The sequence below is a fragment of the Melitaea cinxia genome, chromosome Z (genome assembly GCF_905220565.1).
Source record: "Melitaea cinxia chromosome Z, ilMelCinx1.1, whole genome shotgun sequence".
In the NCBI taxonomy this organism is placed as follows: Eukaryota; Metazoa; Arthropoda; class Insecta; order Lepidoptera; family Nymphalidae; genus Melitaea; species Melitaea cinxia.
In genome coordinates, this window is record NC_059424.1 from 13064000 (window position 1) to 13087688 (window position 23689).

The 23689-nt window shown below is 33.8% G+C and overlaps 1 protein-coding gene across 1 annotated transcript; it reads right to left on the reverse strand.

The window, feature by feature from the left end:
- Positions 1-1125: 1125 nt before the first annotated feature.
- Positions 1126-12812, reverse strand: LOC123668817 (dynein axonemal heavy chain 5-like). The gene is made up of 17 exons (XM_045602509.1): positions 12741-12812; positions 12498-12635; positions 12141-12412; positions 11199-11296; positions 8061-8221; positions 7853-7969; positions 7183-7464; positions 6652-6976; positions 5964-6187; positions 5724-5871; positions 5236-5417; positions 4724-4927; positions 2878-3151; positions 2727-2781; positions 1870-2009; positions 1415-1563; positions 1126-1269 (listed from the first exon to the last, which is right to left on the reverse strand). Exons 1-17 carry the CDS (start codon positions 12810-12812, stop codon positions 1126-1128), a joined length of 2985 nt encoding a protein of 994 aa, XP_045458465.1.
- Between the last annotated feature and the right edge of the window lie 10877 nt (positions 12813-23689).

Genomic DNA, 23689 nt, shown 5'->3' on the forward strand with positions numbered 1-23689 from the left:
TATTTCATAGTATTTTTTTAAGTTACCAAAAATTTGAAGATAATTCATAAAAAAATACTTAAAGATTAGGCTAGAAGAAGTTTATATTTTTTTGATCCATAAATAAAACATTTTTAGATAATAAAAAATGAAAAACAATTTAGTTTTTTTGTTGCTTGCTTTTGCATAAAGGGGCCTACTCAAAGCACTGCCTGCAGGGCCCTGCTTGCAGTGCCACTGCCGATCGTATTGTATGTATGCATGCAGGGCCGATATTTTAATTGTTCACCCTGTCGCAGGGCCGCAGTGTCGTTCTGCCAGCCCGACACACGATCTCCCCACTCCGTAAACTGCAATCAGGGACATGTGTAGCTAGGTCGGGCCGATTTAGACCACCATTTTGTTTACGTCGGTACATTGCGACGTTTGTCTACTCTATTTGACCTGGGGTTTGTCTTGTCAGTGGTTGTCATTTAGCAATTAATCAGTTAGTTGGTTTGGTTTTATTATATTATTTGTTTGGCTCTGTTTTCTTCAAGAAAAATGAGCCAGCGAGAAAAAGACGTGTGGAGGGACGTAATCTAATTGTATAGGGATTTGCCATGTCTTTGGAAAACTAACCACGATCATTATCATAACAAAGATATGCGGTCGCAGGCTATGTCGCTTTTACATGAAAAATATAAAACTTTTTTACACCAGTGCTTCCTTTTTTTCTTTTGAACGCTACAAATACTCAATACAGTCAAACCCAATGCTATTTTTTGGTGTTTGAATAATGTAGGAGCCATTTATAAAAACTGACGAATTTAGGCAAGGACAAAGAGAACACAAGTGAACACGACAACGTATGCCGCGTAAATGATTTGCAGTGCTTTGTGGAGCAACATCCTCTGCGGCAGTAACTGCAAGCAGGCCCTGCAGGCAGTGCTTTGAGTAGGCCCCTTAAGACGACTCGAACGAAGTATACACTTTTTACTCTCCTCCCTTAATTAATTTCGAATTTGAAAAGAAAGCATACCGAAATTGTGACAGCAACGCATTTTATTAAAACACAATCCGAATCAATATTAATGCATGTAACTATTATATTTTAGTGTTTTGAGAAACAACGTCATACATTAGAATAAAGGTAAAAATATAACACTAAGACTTACCGACGTGTTCGATGTCTTGCGAGAAATGCTTTATGATGAGATCCAGAGCGCGCCTCGTCACTTTGATGAGAACATCGACTACCTTGCGGCTGTAGTAGCGGCGCATCTCATTCACTGCGTTCTTAACCATTTCCTATTTCAAGAGAATAGGAATAATGTAATACATGTAATAATTAATCTGTTCTTATATTTTTATTTAACTTCGTCAATTTTATCTGTAAATAATTATCGCTTATATTTTTTTGCTCTTTTATTATTACAAATAGGTTTAATCATACCTGCATGTTCTTGGAAAGTCCGCCGGCGGGCACAGAGATTAAACGGTGAGGGCTTTCAAAACACTCCCATACTGCGGACCAGTCTTGTTGTCCGCTGGCCGTGGACTCATTCATGGTGGACGCTGCGCCGCTGGCAGATTGCGTGTCATCTATATGTAAACAAAAGAAGGGCATTACTTATTAAATTCTTCTACAGTGTCAAAGGATATAGATATAAGGACAGGAACGGGTTTGTTACAGTGCAGGTTCTGTGTGCTAGAAGGTTTTGCCAAAATTTTGTCTATTTTACTTAATAAATAGATACTTAGAAATTTGGCACAAATATTATAAAAGTTAAGGTCTACTCACTGCATTAATATTAAATTTATATCAAAATACTAATAAAAATATTAATAAAATGCAGGAAACTAAAAATGTAAGGACTTTATGATAACGTCATATATGTAAAAACGTACCATCAGCAATAAGAAACTCAAAGTCCGGGTTAACCTCTGTTGGTTTTACTTGGTGCGCGGCTTTTCTAACAAGATCAAGCACTTCTTCCACAGCCTCTTCTACCATGAGACTTTTTCGATTGAGTTCGACGCACGCGGTTCTGTCAAAAATACGCATTAACTGTAAGTACTAATCTCAGATACTAACGGAAAAAGAAAAATACACATATAGGGACTAGCAAAATTATTGTAAATACTAGATAATAATCAGTTTTTTAAACAGTATTGGCCATACAAATGTTTGCCGTGGTCTGGATGTTTGTGCAGTCTTTATGTGTCTCCCGACTGTACCTTAGAGAGCACATTAAGCCGTCGGTCTCGGTTGTTATCATGTACACCTAATAGCGATCGTTACTCGTACTACAGAATATACCCGCCAACCCTCATTGGAGCAGCATGGTCGATTAAGCTCTTATTCTTCTCCTACATGGGGAAAGAGGCCTATGACAAGTAGTGGGATATTACAGGCTGAATCTTTAATCAGTTTTGAAGCTTTACATAGTTGGCATAGTATTTTGTTAAGATGTATATATAAATAGTATATTTTGCGTAATAATTTTACTATTAATGTTATTCGTCATTATCTTAAGATCTTTAATACCTCATTATTATTATTATTATTATTTTTCTTTTTCTCTTTCTTTTCTTTTTCTTTCTATTAAAAAAAACTGCATCAAAATCCGTTGCGTAGTTTTAAAGATTTAAGCATACATAGGGACATAGGGACATAAGGACAGAAAAAGCGACTTTGTTTTATACTATGTAGTGATGATGATGATTATTATTATTATTACGTTAAGTATGAAGTATATGCTAACCGACATCCAATTTCAACATTTGCGATAAACTCCTCCATAGACCATGGCATTTCTTCTGAAATAGATATTTTATATTAAGCTGTATTAATATAGAATAGTTGGTAGCCAATAAATATTTCACAATAATGTTTATAAAATAGCAGATCACAACCTGGTAAAGTAATCAGCGTAACCTCTTGCATACCACTCAACATATAAATAATTCTGTTAGTGTATATATCATGGACTCTCGTGACTAGAACGTCAAAGCTGTTAATGGCTGCATTTGCACGATCAACGAATGCCTTCCAATCCTCACTCGTCCAAAAGACAGTGCGAAGACCAGGCAATAAGAGAGATGACAGACGAACCACTTGAGGCAAAAGCAATGGTCGGACTTCTAACTTGACTTGCCGAACCGTTCGTAAGTAGTCTTCAAGAAGAAACTGAAATTGTTAATGATATAAATATGTAACTATTACAATTTAACTGATGTTTAAAAAAAATAGAAAAAATTAACTAACATTGATGTGTACAAATAAATAAAATTGGAGTGTTTAATATTAAAATAACCGCTTTTTACCAAATGAATATGGATGTATACACGGAACATATACCAAAATAATATTTTTTACAATTTTTGTCTGTCTGTCTGTCTGTTTGTTCCGGCTAATCTATGAAACGGCTGGACCGATAGCTGATATAGTAAGGAGTAACTTAGGTTACTTTTATTTTAGAAATTTATCTATATATATATATAAGAGATTTCCACTCATTATGATATCTCTGGAACCATTAAGGTCTAGAAACTTGAAATTTAGTAAGAATATTCCTTTGCCGAGTAGAGGTCAGCTAAGAACGAATTTTAAAAAATTCCACCCAAAGAGGGGGTTGCGGGGGCATTAATAATGGAAAATTCCCGTTTTTAAACTATAGCTCCTATCGAATCCAAATTTCGTAGGAATCTCCTATATGTGATGTAGAAATGTTCAATGAGCGGATTTTATGATAATTCATCCCTAATAAGGATTGCGGGGGTGGGCGTTAACAATGAAAATTTTAAGTGTATGTAACTCCGAAACTACTGAACCAATTTTTATCAAATTTTCTAAGCATCTGTAATGGTCCAACTTGGAAGATATGGTAGTTTTTATCTCAATTGGTTATTGAAATAATAATTGCGATGTACCTCAGAAACTAGACGAGATGGATACCACATATGCTCGGAACTTTTAATCTATGGCTTATTACCTATCCATAGTAACTAACAGATAAGAGGGTATCGCAGGGGAACCCATTTACGGGTGATATCCAGGACGCCCGAGTAGGCATTCCTAGACCGTATGTTAGCTTCAGCATTTGGGGGTGCAATACCGACCAAACCCCTGCGGGCGCCTTCAGCCGCTTTAATTGGAGGGTGCCGGATCTGCAGGCAACAGGATCCAGGGTACCAAAATCGTGTAACGCAGAGTAATTCGTTTTTAGCTGTATAGTAATAAACTAGTTGTGCTCGCGACTTCGTCCGCCTAGAATAGTGACTTTACGTGTTCAACATGATTCTTTAAATTGGCATAACTTTTTTATTTATGGACTGATTGACATGAAACAAAGACTAAATGTTAAACTAAGCTTGTCACAATATGTGTGTTTATATATATATATATATATATATATATATATATACATATATATATATATATATATATATATATACATATATATATATATATATATATATATACATATATATATATATATATATATATAAACACATCTAAATCGGATAAGGCGTATCTGAGATTAGCGTGCACAAACGCACGGACAAACAGACAAAAATTCTGACAATCATTGTTTTGGGTGCTATATGTATTGATAAAGGTCCCCATATTTTTTTTAATATATCTTAAATGTAAAGACAGCGAGCCTTTACTTTTTTATTATAGGTATTAATTAGGTATACATATAAAATATTTGTATATAGGTTAATATTATACTTTAACGCATTAACGCGTACTTACTTGTAAGGAATCGTTAACAAGAGTAAAGTAATTTTTCTTTGCGTATAGAGAATGGCACACGATGGGAAGTTCTAAGCCCATTTTAACGAGACAATCTGACTCTCGTATTAATAATCTGATTGTATGGTCTAAGTTTACTGTTATACAGCCAGAGTCGTCTATCTTTAAGAGTGTATTGTTCAGGCTGTCATCGACGTCCCACAACTAGAAAATAATAATAATAATACGTCATGCATTAATTAAGTGTTCACTATTTTAATACTTCACTGTACTTAAACAATTCATACAAACATTCAGTTAATAAATAGCAATATCATAAACTTTTCTATAACTATTTTACGAGATATTTATTGTCATTCCAACTGCACTGACGTGAGAAAAATTCTTTACCTCTGAATAATGTATGTAGCTATTTTACAGTAAAATAATTATTAAAAATGGTGCTTTAATTTCAATTTCTTCAATATAAATTAATATTTCGTCTCTATAGTATTAGTAATGATTAATTTTACGTTCTGGTTCATCCAAACGGCCCTCATGGTCTCCTCGTAGTTAGTGATGAGGGTACGCGTGGCGGTGTACTTCCGCATCATGTCCGCGGCAGCGGGCAGTGAGCGAAGTACAGCGTGCGCGCACACACTGTCCACGGTCTCAGTCATATTGTACATGAGGCAGCGCGCCCATTTAATACGACCTTGAATACGATTTAACACTGTTTTATACGACTCAATACTTAAAGCCTATGTAAATTTATAATAAATATGATATACTGTTTATTTATTTTTTGTGCTATTTAAAAGATGAACGATTAAGCATAATAAAAGCTTGAATACATTTTTTTTTTTGTTATCATCCAGGCACATTAAAATATTCTTTAATTTAGTTTTTATTTCATATTGCTAGGTCAGGTACTTTTGAAGACATTGAAGTTTTTCTAACCGATCCTTTTTCTTTTCGGTCTATTTATTTTAATACATACATTTTAAAAAGTTTAACATACCAGCTACAGGAGAATAATTTCTGGGCAGAGGAGGGTCATCCTTTTGCCTCTTAAACATTTTCATTATTTTGTCAACTTCCTTTTCACTGTATTTTAGTACTCTGTCGTATTTTTCACTAAGTTTTGCTATTTGAATTTTTTGACTGACCTTAAAAACGGAAAACGTGTATTTGAAACTAAATGGTAAAATACAAGATTTTGAATACGACATATAATTCTGAATGTGATGCATATATATACCTTCTCGAATCTTGTGAGGAACTTAATTCCTTGTGGCGTTTCCCAAACACTAGCGAAGTTAACTTCAATGGTGTTACCTATGGACTCCCGAAGAGAGTTGGTTTTTTGCTCGAACTTTTGGTAGTCTTTGTCAAACTCATTATTCCTATAGTCTAAATAATCATAATGGCATGACGTCACCGCTTTCTTAGCCTCGTTAAATGCATGCATTGCATCTTCTAAGTCTGTAATTTTCATTATTATTATTATTACTATTATTTTGTGACTATCTATATATATTACATACAAATAAATAAAATTGGAGTGTCTGTTTGTAATATTAAAATAACCGCCTTTTACTAAATGTATTTGGATGTATACACGGTACATATACCAAAATAACAGTTTTTACAATTTTTATCTTTCTGCCTGTCAGTCTGTCTTTGTTCCGACTAATATCTGAAATGGCTGGACCGATTTTGACGGGACTTTCACTAGCAGATAGCTAATGTAATAAGGAGTAACTTAGGCTACTTTTATTTTAGAAATATATTCATTTTATAACTCTGCGAACTGAACAATAACCTTTTTTTGTTAAATACCACGCGCAAGAAGTCGCGTGCATAGCTAGTTTACCATTATAAATATACTGATACATCAATTTAAGCATTCGATTGGTAATTTGGTAAAATTTTATCAACAAGCTTACCTTCTCCCAAAAGTAAGCCTTCCATTCTTTTTTCGAACAAATGATTGTAGTCGTCCATTAAATCGAACATAGAAATAATTTTATTAAGTCTTTTGCAAAATGTATCAAATTTACCAAACACATAATTTTCTGAAAAGCTGAACTGCTCAGTATTGGGCAGAAATGGTTGGTTCTTCACAAATATGTAAGTATCTCTATACGTTTTGTTCAGATTTATGCAATGTATCAACTTTTCTCTAACGTGATCCCGATCTTGTGACCATATGGTTTCTTTGAAGCGGCACGTTATGTATTGTTTGCAAGTTTCGATCATTTGATTTGTTATCTGGAAATTATAATTCGCAGATTGTTTTTAAAATTATAAAAAATACACACATATATTCATATGAACTTCGACAAAACCATTAAGATCACGACTATCAGAATTTATTATAAGTTTTTAGGATCAGAGAAAACGTTATCAAACGTTTAAATTAAATTAGAAATAATTCCCCCGAGACCTTTTTGCAGCTACTACTAAAGAAAACTTACTTTGACCATTAAAGATGATATTCTTTCGGACGTATTATAAAACTGTGAAACACTATGAATCAATCTGACTGTTTGTAACAAACTCAGTATGGAATCTTTGATTTTAACAGGATCATCTAAATATAAGGAATGACAGCATTTCTCCATTGCTTGTATGAATTTGGCATTATCTTTGGCTTCGTTATAGCAAAAGGTTATTTTATGATCCGTATCCCGCCACATCTTAATTATTTTTGAATTAGCCAATTGAAGACAGGTCAAAGTTAATTGAACTTCATTATTCTGAAAAAAAATTAAAGCTTTTCTCGGCAATGCGACTTTTACACTTTTTTGAAAATAGCATTGATTTATAATTTGTAAAATTGATTTTTAACTAACGTAAGGCGCACCAAGAAATAATATCCTGCTCAAAATCTGAGGAATATCAACTATGGAAGTACCTCGACCTTACAAAAGATTACAACTATTATATAATATTACTATATATAATATTGTTTTCAAGCAGTGTTGTGTTCCTGTGGTGAGTAAGGTGAACAGAGAGAGTAGGGGTATAGGGATCGTCAAGGCACTTGTAATGCTCCTAGTGTTGCAAAATTCTATAAACTACGGTAATCGCTTACCGTCATGTGAGCCTTATACCTGTTAGCCGACCTAGTTGTATAAAAAAGACCTGCAAGTAAGAAACTAGTTGAGAGAATTGTGCTCCTCTCTTTTTCCAGTACTCGAGTTCATCTTGAGGTCCACTTGAGTCAACTTCTCGACGCAGCTGTTCACTTTCACTTAGTATCTGTTGAACCGAAAAATTTAATGTATAGTGAAGGTATAGGATAAAATATGTTTTTTAATTGTTTTATTATATTTTGAAAATGTGTTCAAACCTCCATTATTTTTTTAATCCATTCATTAACTCTTTCTTCTAAATTAGTGACTGTTGTAGGATTTTTGATCATATCCTTTAGTTCATTGTCATCGTTTAAGTTTGCCATTAGAGCTTGTCCGTCATCAAATAGGTTGACTTGATTGCAGACTTCTTCACAAACTATTATTTAAAAAAATTACGCCTTGTAAGAAAATGTATCTATAAGTGAAACATTTTTCCTATTATAATTTACTAGCGATTGCTCGCGACTGTTAGTAAATAGTAATGGATATTTTTTACAATAATTGTGTTTGCGTGCAAACGAAAAAAATCATCGACAAGTAATTCAACATAATTTAAAGAAAAATCAGTCAAGTAAATACGCGCTATCAATGATTACTAAAAATGAAATCATTAAATTTTAATAATAGTTTCAAAGATTTCATGATGAGTGAGTCAACCTACCATCACCCATTTTAACCCCAAAAGGGAATTTATTTCTAAAAATATATTATTTGGACACCTTCTAACCATCTATAGAGCATACATTTTAATTTACAAGTCTCTTACTTCAAAAACATAGGACTTTTACAAACTTCCAACCCCCGTTTTACCCCCATAGGGGTCGAATTTCGTAAAATCCGTTCTTAACGGATATTTACGTCCTATAAGGAAGCTTACTTGCTAAATTTCAAGTTTGTAACTGTTATAATTTCGGAGATTTCGTGATGAGTAAGTCAACCTACCATCCCCCGTTTTAATCCCAAAAAGAAATGGATTTCTAAAGATACATTAATTGGACACCTTTTCACCATCTATAGAGCATACATTTTAAATTTCAAGTCTCTTACTTCAAAAACATTGAACTTTCATACAAACTTCCAACGCCCGTTTTATCCCCTTAGGGGTCGAATTTAGTAAAATCCGTTCTTAGTAAAATCCGTTCTTAGCGAATGGCTATGACCTATAAGGAGCCTATCTGCCAAATTTCACGTTTATATATATATATATATATATATATATATATATATATATATATATATATATATATATATATATATATGCGGTCGAATTTAGTAACCTCCTCCTTTTTTGAAGTCGGTTAAACAAAAGGAAAATAGATTTTGTGTCTATCCTACTATATGTTTTACTTTTGAAGATGTTCTAAATAATGCTGAAAAGGGGCAAAGTGACTGAATTGGAATATATTGACGCCTGATACAGCTAAAACAAACTGCATGTGCTTTATTGATTAATTATACGTTGCAAACCACCGCATAATTTCGAAGTACTACAATTGACACGACGTCTGCACTGTCGATAGCGTGTCACAACACTGAGAGCACGAAATGGCGCAAGCGCATCATTCAGTGCGGATGTAGGTGTGCGGAGCGGTAGGTCATATTGACCTCACGCTGCACTAGAGTGAAACTTTTTTCTTTAGGTGTGGGTGAGGTTAAATGTGTGCTGTTAAATAGTGCTGTGTGGCTACGGCACGAAAAAAAGAATATAGCCACCTCCTTTCTTCCCGTGGGTGTCGTAAGAGGCGACTAAGGGATAACAAAGTTCCACTACCACCTTGGAACTTAAAAAGCCGACCGATGGCGGGATAACCATCTAACCGCTGGCTTTGAAACAACAGGCCGAAGACGGGCAGCAGCGTCTTAGGTGCGAAAAAGCCAGCCCTGCGGTCACCAACCCGCCTGCCCAGCGTGGTGACTATTGGGCAACACACATGAGTTCACGCATTTTTGGCGCGAACTTGTGGGGGCCTATGTCCAGCAGTGGACTGCAATAGGCTGGAATGATGAGGTTAAATTGGCTCACGAGTGTTTGAAAATGTTAGATTATTCACGATAAAGCGGCGATGAAAATGGTATATAAATCTCTTTCCTACGATAGAAATACACAAAGTTATGCCTTCCACACCAGGGGAATAAAAGCTATTTTGCTCGCCGTACCACATGAAAGTTCGCTATGGGCCATTATGACCGCACAAAGCAGCGAACGTGTTAAGCACACCATGTTTACTCATTTTTAATCAGTAGTCCAAATTAAATTTTGACGCTTCTAGCTTAAAAATGACAAACTTTCTATTTAAACTTTCAACCCCTACTTCACCCCTTTAAGGGTAAATAGTCCATAAATACTGTCATATGTATTTAATAATTTTAATTAGTAGTCAAAAAATTAAGTTTCATGCTTCTTATTTAAAAATAACGAACTTTTCATACAAATAATTAATCCATATTTCACTTCCTTAGAAGTAGAATTAATTATTCAACATTTTTGAAAAATACATACAACCTAAATTTTCACCCTTCTACCACCAACCCCTATTTTTCAATAGCGTTTAGCGGGCAAGACAACGTTTGCCGAGTCAGCTAGTATTTTATAAAATTTTAAAGCCCTTAGAACACTTGCGGTAATCCATTCGAATTCATGGTCATTTTTTTTTCTAATTCCTCTGTTCTCTGTCTGTTTGTCAAAATCCATTCTTAGAGAACGTCTTCTGACCATTAGCTATCATTTTGTTAAATTTCAAGCTTGTATGACAAAAATTGAAGGACTTTATGCAAACTTGTGGAAGAGCCCTCAGACCTCTTAATCCGGTCCTGTCGAAAAATCCGTTCTTAGCGGATGTTTACTAATTATAAGCTACCTCTCTGTTCAAATTCCCTCAAATTTTATTAATAAAAAATATAAAAACTTTTATCAAACTTGTGAGATCTCTTAGACCTCTTCAATACGGCCTAAGTTGCGAAATCCGTTCTTAGAGAATGCTTATTAACTAACTCTCTGGAAAATTTCAAGCTTGCTGCATAAAAAATGAAGGAATTTCTACAAATTTGTGAAAGCCCATAGACCTCTTTAGTCCCGCGCTATCAAAAAATCCGTTCTTAGCGGTCGTCTACTAACTATAAACTACCTACCTCCTTGACAAGTTTCATCTATATGCATCAAACAGTTTTTGAAATTTCGTGAGAAGTAAATGACTCAACGACTTTACATATATCGATTTATTGTTTGTAATTATCCTTTTTTTATATTTAATGCTATTGGTACTCACCTTTTAAAGCGCTACAAAAAGACCTGAGGCCTGGCAAGAGTTGGTTCTTTACTATTGGAAACCGAGTCTCATCTTCATCACCATCGCTGCTAGGATGTGCCAGAGCATTCATATATACGTATTCCATAACGCGTTCTATAGCTGTTACTAAGCCAACTTTATCCGCATTTAAAATACCACAAAACCTACAAAAAATAAGCAAAACAAACAGTTTCAACGATATAGTTCTGACTTATTAACAAATTATTTTGTTGTTTTAATACATATCATAATTTTTCATCCATATTGCCGTAACTTTAACAATTTTAGTGTTTTAATGCTGCCTGAGGTCACAAATTACAAAGATTTCCGATTCTGATTAGTTTGTCGGTAGTGTAATATTTTACAACTACCCTTGGTTATTACTATATTTGATTATGACGACAAAGTTTGTACCATGGAGCATGTTTGTACTACACAATATTTGGTTATTATCAAAGTTTTATACAGATAAAAATAGAAAAATAATTTTGAGACTAGCCCGAGCTAAGCCGATTTAAAAAGGAATTTTCCTATTTCTTAATAAGTAAGAATGTAAGTAAAGTAAGTAGTCTTTAATATATGGAAGTATGTTTGATAGTTTTTAATGTTGTAAATTAGTCATCTTGGATTTTTTTTGATGGAAAATTGCATAAGACATAATTATGTACATTAGCTAACATATTACAATATACTAACAACACCCGTACGAATAATGCACACTAAATAAGTAAAAAAATTACCACTATATTAATTAATTAATTTACAAAAATAAAATCCATAATATATTTTTTTAGTTGTTGATGCCGGTAGAGCAAGCAATTGTCTATAAAATGATATATAATTTGCGTGGAGTAATTGTGTGGTTTTTTCTAAAAAGGGAGGCAAACATCTTAACCTTAGCGTATTAATATATATGATGATTTATTTGGTGCGAACTTGGGGATGCGTATATCCAGCAATGTACTGTATAAGCTGGAGAGATTACGTATTCACTTAGATTTTACTTACAAGTCTTTATGAAATCCTTCTTCTGGTAGTTGTTTGCTAACATTAATTCGAAACATATATATACAAACTCCTGTAAACTTTACATCCCAACCATCAGATAGAAACAATTTCCTTTTCAACGTAATTTGAGGCGGCGGCTGTTTTCCTTGCGCTTGCTGTCTTGATTTCGATCCTTCGGCCACAGGGCGCTGCTCCACTTCCTCAACATCTTGGTAGTACCACAGTAATTTATTCCTCATATGAGGTAAAAACAGCTGATTGATGTCATCAAGCTAAAAATTACAGTTTTTAAAATACGACGTGTCTTAAACAATTTTATGAACAGATTTAATGGCAGGAATATGAAGTTTTACATACCATGTTTCCTTCGAACACGTGATCCATTATGGCATGTCGAGGGAGTCCTGTACCGTCTATTAAGAGTTGGAAGGTGAACTCTAATCGAGGGTCCATTTCCCCTCGTCTCGCCTTGCGCTCGCATTCTTCTCGCCTTTTCTACAAAACCATTTTTTGTAATATTATATGATTTTAACAGTATTGAGGTGTATCGACACCGCAAATCATGACACCCCTAAGTATTTTTTATTATAATTTAGCGACCTGTAGAATATCCATAACATCTTCTTCCTCTTCTTCATCGCTAGAACCTGGTCTTATTCCGCAAACAAACATAATTTATTTATGAACCTATTCTTTTACATATATTTAATAATTTTCAAAAAATAACGTTGAAAAGAAAATGGTACTACGCCCCTCCGACTATTGAATGTCGACTTAAAGTTTTACAGCCTTATAGAGTTTGGGCTTAGCATGCAGCTACATTAACCAGTTAAATTCTATATGAAACACATATCCTATCATCAATGCATTTTAAAGAAAACTTTGACCTACAACTTATATGACAAGTCTTGCTAGCGATCTGTTTCGAACTGTCGGCACCAAACACCGCTTTAGAACGAAACAATAGTTGTAATATGCAAATTAAATGGACAAACACAAGGTGTTATTAAAAGGGAAAGGGGTGGTACGGCGTATCACTTGGTTCAGCAAATTTTAGCAATAGCACGCAAAACTTTAATTTACTTCATTATGCATACAATTTTTAAATGTGTTAATTATTTTAATATTTAAAGTCTGTCACGCAATAGCTTATCATTGCATTCAATTTTTATGTATCCAATAGTTAGTTATCGTAGTATAATATTTTTATAACATGAATTACATGCAAAATAATGAACCAATAAATACTTTATCAACATCTAGTGTACTTAAAGTTATTTACGTAACTTTATTGTTAAACTTTCCTTTTAAAAGAAATATTATTGATTTCTAGAATGTGACTTCTTTTTTAGAGCTTAAAGGTTTGCCTTTAATCTTTAAATGTAGCCCTAATATCATGATTATTTCATTACAAAGATAGGCGTGATTTACAAAAAAACTTGTTTCTTACAAAAATGAAATTAATAAGTTATTTCTAGCAATTGACTGTTACATTACTGTGCCATACATCCGCGAGAGAACGAAAGTAACTGACATAGCCCACAGAATTAGCAAGTAGAAGTGGCAGTGGGCTGGTCATCTGTGTCGCAGGACCGATGGCCGTTGGAGCAGACGAGTCCTGGAGTCAAAACCGCGTCTTGGCAAACGCAGTGTGGGACGTCCTCCGGCCCGTTGGACCGACGATCTACGTAAGATTGCCGGTGTAGGCTGGATGAGGATTGCGGAAAACCAGGATGTCTGGCGCGAACTTGGGGAGGCCTATGTCCAGCAGTGGACTGCAATAGGCTGAACTGACTGACTGACATTTATACATAGAAGTAATCGCATTGCAACCAGGAGATCTGTACAGAGTAGGTACATTAGAGATCTCTTTGTACATGATATTTTGAAAAACTAATTAAAGAATTTGTATTTACGAGAGGAATAGGAATCATAAAAAATATTATATATATATATATATATATATATATATACCTATACTACATCCCGCGGTTTCAACAGCGTTGATTTGAGGAAAATAATTATTATATAGCCTTCCTTCTTCTCAAAGCACCTTTTTCTTTAAATCAGCTATTCAACTCAGAAGAATTTTTCAATATGAACCAGTAGTTCCTGAGATTAGTCTTTTTAAACAAATAAACAAACTTTTCAAGTTCATAATATTAGTGTAGATTAGTACAATTACGTAACCCACGAACATTTTTTCGGCAATTTTCCAGTGTTTCTAATTGTTTATTCTGCTATTCGGGACGTAAACAAATACAACGCTGACTTTGATTTATATATTAAGAGTTTTATATATTAAGATTATAATAGGCCGCCACAACGCTAGCGTTCTTTTATATTACCCTGAATGACTAAATAATTGCCATCGAAAAGTAAAAAAAGTAAAATTGATATAATATGTCTAGATCTATATCTGTCTATACATCTAAAGATAAAATAAAATACGAGTGTATGTTTGTAATATTAAAGTAATCGCTATTTACTAAATTCATATGTATTTATACATGGTGCGTGTACCAAAATACGATTTTTTTAGAATTTTTGTCAGTATGTCTATCTACCTGATGTTTCGGCTTATCTCTGCAACGGCTGGACCGATTTCGACGTGATTTTTACTGTATCCGTCAGTGAAAGTCCCGTCAAAATCGGTCCAGCCGTTTAGGGATTAGCCGGAACAAACAAACAGACAGACAAAGATTGGTATTTAGTAAAAAGCAATTATTTTAATATTACAAACAGACACTCCAATTTGATATATTTGTATAGATGTAACATTGACATTTACTAAAGTATTTTATCAAGTTAGCAAGTAACGGTTTCTAAATGAATGACTATTAACTACCTAATATGAAATAATTACAACAACACTTGTAATTTATTACACGGCTATTTATTACACGCCATGAATATTAATCTTTTTTTCAATGAAATGAAACTAACATAATATACGTCTAAAACTTAACTAGACAATTTTTGAGTGGATTTAAAATGAGCACACTGAGATTTCTGTATATTGTAGTAACGCGTTCTTAATTTTATAGCATTTGGTTCAATGTTTTAGTGTACTTTTACACAAATTGTTTTTTTTACAACAATGAAAGTACGAGTATAACAGCTTTGGAGAGTTAAAAAAATGTTTGACTTTAAGGAAAGAATAAAATAATAAGTATAACTATATCAAATAAATTATCCAAGCCGTAATAAATGATCTAAAACAATCTCGATAAAAAGTGTAATAAACAATTTTAATTTCGAGATTATAAATCCTTTCTGATACAATTTTATTATTTAAACTAGCTGAGCTTGCGACTTCATCCGCGTGGAATCTAACAAAAAAGCTATTGATCAGTTCGCAGAGTTATAAAATAAGTTTCTTATATAAAAGTAGCCTAAGTTAATCCTTATTACATCAGCTATCCATCAGCCAGTGAAAGTCCCGTCATAATCGGTCCAGCCGTTTCAAAGATTAGCCAGAACAAACAGACAAACAGACAGACAGACAAATATTGTAAAAAATGTTATTTTGGTATATGTACCATGTATACGTCCATGTATATTCAGTAAGAAGCGCCTAGTTTAATATTACAGACACTCTAATTTTATTAGAGTCAGGCTCAACCAGAGCATGTATCTGGACCGGATCAGAATAGAAAGAGGCATGCCAGATCCGGCAAGCTCTATCAGGACCAGGTCTGGTCCAGACAAGGATAGCCTGATGTAAAATATAAGCAAGGATAGTAAAGCATAGTGGATCAGGACCCGGTCCGGTCTAGATAAGGATAGCCTGATGTGAAATATAATCAAGTATGGTAAGGCATACTGGATCAGGACCCGCTCCGGTCCAGATAAGGATAGCCTGATGCAAAATATGATGCCGCGTTGACGCAGATGCCGCGTTGGCGCAACAGTCACAGCCATGGATTGTACTTGTTACGCTGGCGGTTACGGGTTCGATCCCCGCACATGACAAACATTTGTATTAGCCATACAGGTGTTTGCTGTGGTCCTTGGTTTGTGCAGTCCTTGTGGGTCTCCCCACCGTGCCTTGGAGAGCACGTTAAGCCGTCGGTCCCGGTTGTTATCATGTACACCTGATAGCGATCGTTACTCATAGCAGGGAATATATCCGCCAACCCGCATTGGAGCAGCGTGGTGGATTAAGCTCTGATCCCTCTCCTACATGGGGAAAGAGGCCTATGCCCAATAGTGGGATATTACACGCTGAAGTGATGTAAAATATAGTCAAGTATAGTAAGGCATAACTGCATCAGGATCAGGTCTGATCCAGATCAGGATAGCCTGAAAGAAATTACGCGAACTGAGCCTGAATCGCGCTATCGATGTTTTTAAGCGTTCTAGTATATACACAACTATCAGGACAGTCTAGCAGGAGTCCATTTCTACACAGTGGAGCAGACGTAAGTTGTAGGAAGTAGTTAATTTGTAGTTAATGAATAGAAGTTAATAAATAAAATTTAATTAATAATATAAAAATGAATACAAATAATTGATATTTAAAGTAAAAACAAAAATAAATAATACACTGCAAAAAATAAATATTCGTGTTTTTTAAAAGGACCGGACCGGGCATACTCGACCCGGACCAGACAAGTTATGTAACGCAGATGATTGATCTGGACCCGATCAGGAAATATCATTTCATCCTGATCAGGTCCAAATAAATCTTCTGCGTTACATACCTTATCCGGTTGCCGCGCTGAATTGTTTGTGGTGGTTGTAGAAATAGAATAATATACTAGTTTTTAAAGTTATGAATTTTAATAGCACGCGGTCAGAAAACAGGGGGTAGGTTCGGAATCAGGCGCGTTAGGCACCTGATTTTCAGCCTTTATTTCCTTAGCTGGCCCACGCCGCGACAACGTACCTTAGAAAGTAATATGGAAGGACACTGGCCTGACTAATTCCCGGTGATGATGGTCTTCAGTTCCGTCTTCGTCCGATGACCGGCGGAGATCTCCACCGGTGTAAATGCCGGTAATCAGTCAGCCCGTTATTAATCGAGGGCAGTGACTCGATTTGTAGCAAAGTATAATTAAAGATATAAATCTTAAAGTAAAAAAAAAAATCCCCAGCGGAATTTAAGCTGAGTTAGGGTCGAGGTTAGGTCTCGAGGTTCGGCGGCAACGAAATGCAAAGAAAAAGAAACAAAGACACGCGAGCAAGGCGCTCCTTATATTGACAAGCAAAAGTCTATGCGTTAAGCATAGTCTGTATTTCCACAAATTATTAAGTTTAAATTTAGATATCAAATCACTCTATAATTTAAGGAGTAGACAGGAATATTAAATTTAGAATTTCCAATCACAATCAAACTGATTTTATTAAAGAAAGATCAATAACTACCAAAAAAACATCAGCGGCATCTATCAAGTCCGTTAGAGAAAAAACGCCGATATGAAACACCAATAGTCACAAAGTGTCGAAAAGTTGCCAATAGATGGCGCCACAAGTAGAAGTATGATAAAATAAAGTGAAAAAACTTAACTTTTACTACAAGATCTTATTTATTAGAGTAACGTTCCAGCACAACGTTACACGGTCCAGATCGGGCATGCCCGGTCCGGTCCTGCTAAGGAACACGAAAAAATTTCTACTCGGGATGTTTTATGGACTAGGTGTATTACAAAATATAAATATAAGTCAATAACATAAAAAGTTCGGGATAAATAGACCAGTACTTAGCCTTTGAAAATGGTAAAAAGTGAAAAAAATTATAGTAGAATGAAACCCATTGGAAAAGGAAGAGAATACAACGAAAATGAAATAATATTTCTTTGCATTTTTTGAAATCATTTACTATAGTAATTTATATTTTTTACACAATCAAAAGTAGAGATTTCAACAAACCAAAAGCACAATAACTTTTTTTTTAAAAACTGTGTTTTTGTAAATGAGGGTACTTTTTCTATATTGAGGTCCAAATAAGGTAAATAAATAAATATCTTAAACAAAAAAATTCGGCTTCACACTCAACGGATCCCCCAGTAGGATTTTCTCCTGTGTCGGGGGTCTGGAAACACACATTACACAAACACAACGCCCAGACCACGACTAACGTCTATACGGTCGATACAAATGTCTGACATGAGCGGGAATCGAACCCGTGACCGCCAGCGTAACAGCCAGTGCTATGACTGCTGCGTCAACGCGTCGTTGTCAATTACAGTGTGTTTGAACATAAAAAGGTAAGTTTTCACCAAATTTTGGAAAAAGAAAAAAGTATTTCGTAAAAGATAAAAATAAAAAGCCAAAACCCTGGTTTTTTTTTAATTCTTCACATGAATTTTGAGGTTTTGTGAAAAAAGTGTAAACAAAAAAGTTATAGATTTTTTAGTATCTACAAACTTACTCTTTACTTAAAACTTTTTTCCATAGGACTTGTAATTTAGTGAGTAATCGAGATAAACCCTTTTTTACCCTTAAATCCCCCTTCCTATCACTTCCCGACCTCTGATCGCCCGTAATTTATTTTTCAATTTTACAATGGGTTTCACCCTACTATAATTTTTTTTTACATATTTTATACATCTATCATCTAAATAAAATTGGAGTGTCTGTTTGTGATATTAAAAAAAAACCGCTTTTTACTAAATACATATGGTATACATGTATATAATACACGATACATACACCAAAATAACATTTTTTATAATTTTTGACTGTCTGTCTGTCTGTCTGTTTCTTCCGGCTAATCTTTGAAACGGCTGGACCAATTTTGACGGGATTTTTCCTGACAGATAGCTGATGTAATAAGGAGTAACTAAGGCTACTTTTATTTTAGATTTTTTTTATAACTCTGCGAACTGAACAATGATTATTTTGTTAAATTCCACGCAGACGAAGTCGCGGGCACGGCTAGTTATTATTATAAACTGCATGTTGATTATTATTTGTCAAGATGAAAAATATTTTCTCTATAATAAAAAAGTGAAATAAATTTGTCACTAAAATCATTTTTAAAAATATTAATATTACTTTTACATATAGATATTTTTAAAATTACTTACAAAATTACTGATGACTCTCCCAACTATAGACAAATCCATTATGAGCCCTAATCGTCAGCTAAATAGATAAAACTACAATTAATGTATTAACTTTTTGCACTTCAAAGATCCGTAAGTAAAGAACCTGAGTATATGATGATATCCTGAATAGTAAAAATCATAAATGGGAATTCGTGCGTCGAAAGCTTTTAATATAATAAAAGCAAATAGTCGAATGCGTGCAAAAGAATCCACTAAACTAACCACGACGAATCGCGGCACAGCACGAAATACAATTCCATTTTTATGCTCACATGTTAAAAGATATAATCTATCGTGTACTCACTAGACTTAGTATCATTTATCACGAATATCGTAAAATTCATAAAAATATGTGACTAAATCCCAGAAACTAGACCGTATTATATAATAAATTTTCTATTCTGGTCATATTTTATTGTATCAACATACATTAATGCAAAAAACATACATACACGCATAGCTTCAGCCTATCGTAATCCACTACTGAACATAAGCCTCAAAAAGTTCACTTCAAATATCCGGGTTGGCCGTAATTTTCATCCAGCGGTCGGGCCAATAACGCTCCCTTAACGTTTTTGCAATCACGCGGTATCCACCGCAAGAAGCTTCTGTATCAGGAAGCAGCTATTGTGCACTTGCTGATTCTTCGGACTATGATAGATACTTTCGTTCTCTCGTTGATGTTGTCATTTATGATCCTATCTTCAAGAATAACCCGTGCCATAGCACGTTGAGTGAGTCTGAACTTGTGGACTAGTCCCATCATCAGTACGTCAAGTCACCGCATGTCAACAAAGATAAGACGCATTGCTCGAAGGTTTTGTCTTTAAACATTGCGGTATTTTGAAGCGAAGACACGGCGAAATCTGCTATATGCCGCCCAACCCAACCAAATCTTCCTATTCGCTTTATTCTCAGTGTTGCTTTAACGTAGTTGGACTGTATAACCAACTAGCTATCACACACAACTTTTTTTGAAAACTAGAAGGAATTGTAAAACTGTAATATTAGTTTCCCACCTAGCACTGCAATATTACCATTTTAACCTAAGATCTTCTTCACTAGATGTTGTGTAACAAAATATTCCGCCACATCGATCTGTTTCTCTTTCGCTAGAAACTCAAAAACTATTGAACAGATTTTTATGTAGGTTTCATAAATAGTACTTGTAAAAAATATCGGAAGAAATCAAGCCATCTGGGGCTTTCATTGAAGACGTTGCTTAATGCCTTTAAGATATAGAAAAATAGTGTATGGTGGAGTTATAGCTCTTTTGAAGGTCTACAAAACAATGACATATTTCTATCTTTAAAGATAGCTTAACCGATTTTAACGTCTATAAATATGGTCACTGTGTTCATCGGAAAGCTACCAATTTGGATACAGTAATAGTTCTAATAAACTATATAGAATAAGTATGTTTGACGTAATAAATAATACTTGAAGCGCTGGTCTCACACCAATTGCTGTGACCATTATAATACCCGTGCGAAGCTGCTAGTATATAATAAAATCTATAAACGGTTGTACAATTGACATAAAAATAAATTAATAATGTTTATTAAGAGTTGTTACAACAGATATTATTTAAATTTTGATACAAAATTACATGAATAATAAAGACGTTGAATTTTATAGAGTACATAATATTCAGACCCTTTTAATTCTTACTATTAGCTTACACTCTACCAACATAAATTCATAAAAATAAAATTTTGTAATCGCTAATAAAAACTTTTTATGCACTCAATCAACTTCAAGTAGATATTTTTTTTAACTTGTAGAACTACATCACTTGATGTCACTACAGTTTTTCCAAATATTATATATTCTATTTCGTAAGAACCGGCAAGGCGCTCAACTCTTGTAAATGTTGCGCTTCAAGTACTAACTGTTCTTGTAGCAAAATCTACGCTCTGATTTGATAGTAGCTTCACATTAGCTAGAATTCATAAATTAATTAATCAGTAAAAAGCTATTTTGTAAACTAGTGAGTCAAATGCGCTACTAAAATAATACACATTTGAATTACGAATTTTTTTATTTTAATGAGATTTGACAATGTGTGGACGCACTAACCTAAGCAGTCTGCTAAAGATCGTTTATCATAAAATTTGAAATCTGAATTTTAAAACATACTGTTATAATTATTATAAACAAATTGTGATTCATTCAATTTTATTCTTCAGTAGCTCTACCCTGCGCGCGTTGCTATTTTTATTTATTTATTTTTTTGGTCGTACCAATTTAGAAACTTTTGTGAGTTCATGCACAACACTTTGCTGAAGATTATGACAAGATCAAATGCATAGTTTACGATATATAAAAGACATACAGACAAACATTCATTTACACACACACACACATACACACACACACACACACACATATATATATATATATATATGTGTATTATATTATTGCTTTAATACCCGTGTGATTTTTATGAATAAAGCAATAGTCAAAAGAAAAAAAAAAACAAAAATGCAACGTATGAAATAAAAATTGTGAAATATCGTTATATACGTACAATATTTTAATTTCTTCTCTGCATTTATTTACAGTTACTTAGAATGTAAGGAAAGATATAACTTATTTTTCAAGAAAAGCAAAAGGCAATTACTAAGACTCAGATAGTCTTAACTATGTATGTAACTGTCTTATCTTTTTTCATCTCGTGAATGTATTCTAAATATTCGGACTCTAAAAAGTTTTGTTTTGTCTTTGTTAGAGTTCGTAACAACTTCAAGTTGAAGTTTTTTGTAATAGTAAAAATTATTTTCTTTTTAATAATAAGCAATTTTTATTACACTCCACGGGTACAATGGTTGTGCTTTCATGTGCTACGTTTTTTAAAACGTAAAAAAGAAAAGTAAAAGAAACATCTTGGACAGTTCAGTTTCCTAACTACTTTTAATCTAGTAAATTAAGTTTTTTTAAAAACTTTTTATATGTACTTATGAAATTAATAAAATTTTAGCCTAAATAATAAACTTTTCTATTTTCTCGAAATTTTATCTTTACATTATAAAATTACATTCATGTAACACACATTTGTAAAATACAAATTAAAATTTAATAAGTTGAATAAAATACAATTATTTCAAAAACCAATTTAAATGAAAATATTACGTAAGAAGTACCTGAACAACAGTATGGTCAGCCATAAGCCTTGTTTAGTTGAAGCTGTCGCACAAAATAAACAGACTACCTCACTTCTCAATTTATTAAAGTTCCAAATTAAAATTTCGTGGCTATATTTCGCGTGTACATGTCGGCTAACTCACAATAATATTTTTTGACTGACTACTAAGTAGATTTGCGTTATTTCAATATGAGAGGCATGTTCGCTATCGAGTCCATAAAAATAAGGTATCTTGCATGGTCCGTGGTTGCGTGAAAGATAATAAGGCGTTCTTGTGCCAAAATCAGCCATTTGTAAATCAAAACATGTATTACTTTCGGTAGTAGTACCAGAACGGAAAATGTAATTTTCTTTTTATGTTCCTATGTAACAATAAAATATTACAGATTATTATATATTATTATAAGTATATTTCCTAAACAACTGCTCTAGTGTAACGACCACTGGTGCGAGTAGTCGCATATCTTGCACATCCGCCAACCCGCAGTGGAGCAGTGTGGTGGATGGAAGCTCCAATCCTTCTCCTACGTGGAGAAAGTGACAGCAGTGGGATGCTACAGGCTGAATGCATGCATGAATGCATTTCAGACCAAAGATCGACTTGAAATAGTACTAGTGTACTGTTAAAATCTATACATCAATACAAATAAATAAAATTGAAATGTCTGTTTGTAATATTAAAATAAAATAAACTAAAATGTTTTTTTTTAATGTTAAACGGTTGTATTACAATAAAAAGCGTAGCGTAGTGGGCGTAGCGTATCCAGAGTAAGCATTATGATAGGAATTTCACGAGCCCAACGATTTTATACTTGTCTGATCAATACCCCAGATTGATGAGAACATTAGTGCGATCTGGTAGCTAAAACTTGCCGAATTTTTTAGCTTTTAGTACATAACCTAACTAACTATATCATTTTTATTGTAATAAAACCGTTTAACATAAAAAAAAAAAAGTTTATTTTATTTTCAAGTTTTTAGTTTTGTTGTTAGTTATATTTCTCATTCTATTGAGTTCATGTAATGCCTCACTGTTACATGGTTTGTTACCTGACAATTTGTTGCAATCTAACTCTTCAATACACAACCCTTCCAGAGCTTCACTCGACTCAGTGCTAAGTATACTTGTCCTTCCTCTAACAATTTTGAGCCTAAATATACAACTGCGTGGTCTGGTCTACCTTGCTACCTTGCATTTTGTGGACAGTAGAAATTGTTCTCTCCGTTTCTGTAGTCGAGTATGAGTTTCACTTTCACTCTTTTCTGCATGTTTTGCTCTATATTTTTCTTTCGCCTTTTCAAGCCTTCTTTTTCTTAGTGTTTTATTTTCTGTTTCTGTTTTTTTTTGT

Bases quoted from the DNA above. Each gene is read 5' to 3' on its own strand.
- LOC123668817 (XM_045602509.1), bottom strand. From the start codon at position 12,812: ATGTTTGTTTGCGGAATAAGACCAGGTTCTAGCGATGAAGAAGAGGAA. The intron at 12,636-12,740 runs GTCGCTAAATTA...ATGGTTTTGTAG, and splicing joins ATGTTATGGATATTCTACAG to AAAAGGCGAGAAGAATGCGA. The intron at 1,564-1,869 runs GTACGTTTTTAC...GTTTACATATAG, and splicing joins TGAGTTTCTTATTGCTGATG to ATGACACGCAATCTGCCAGC.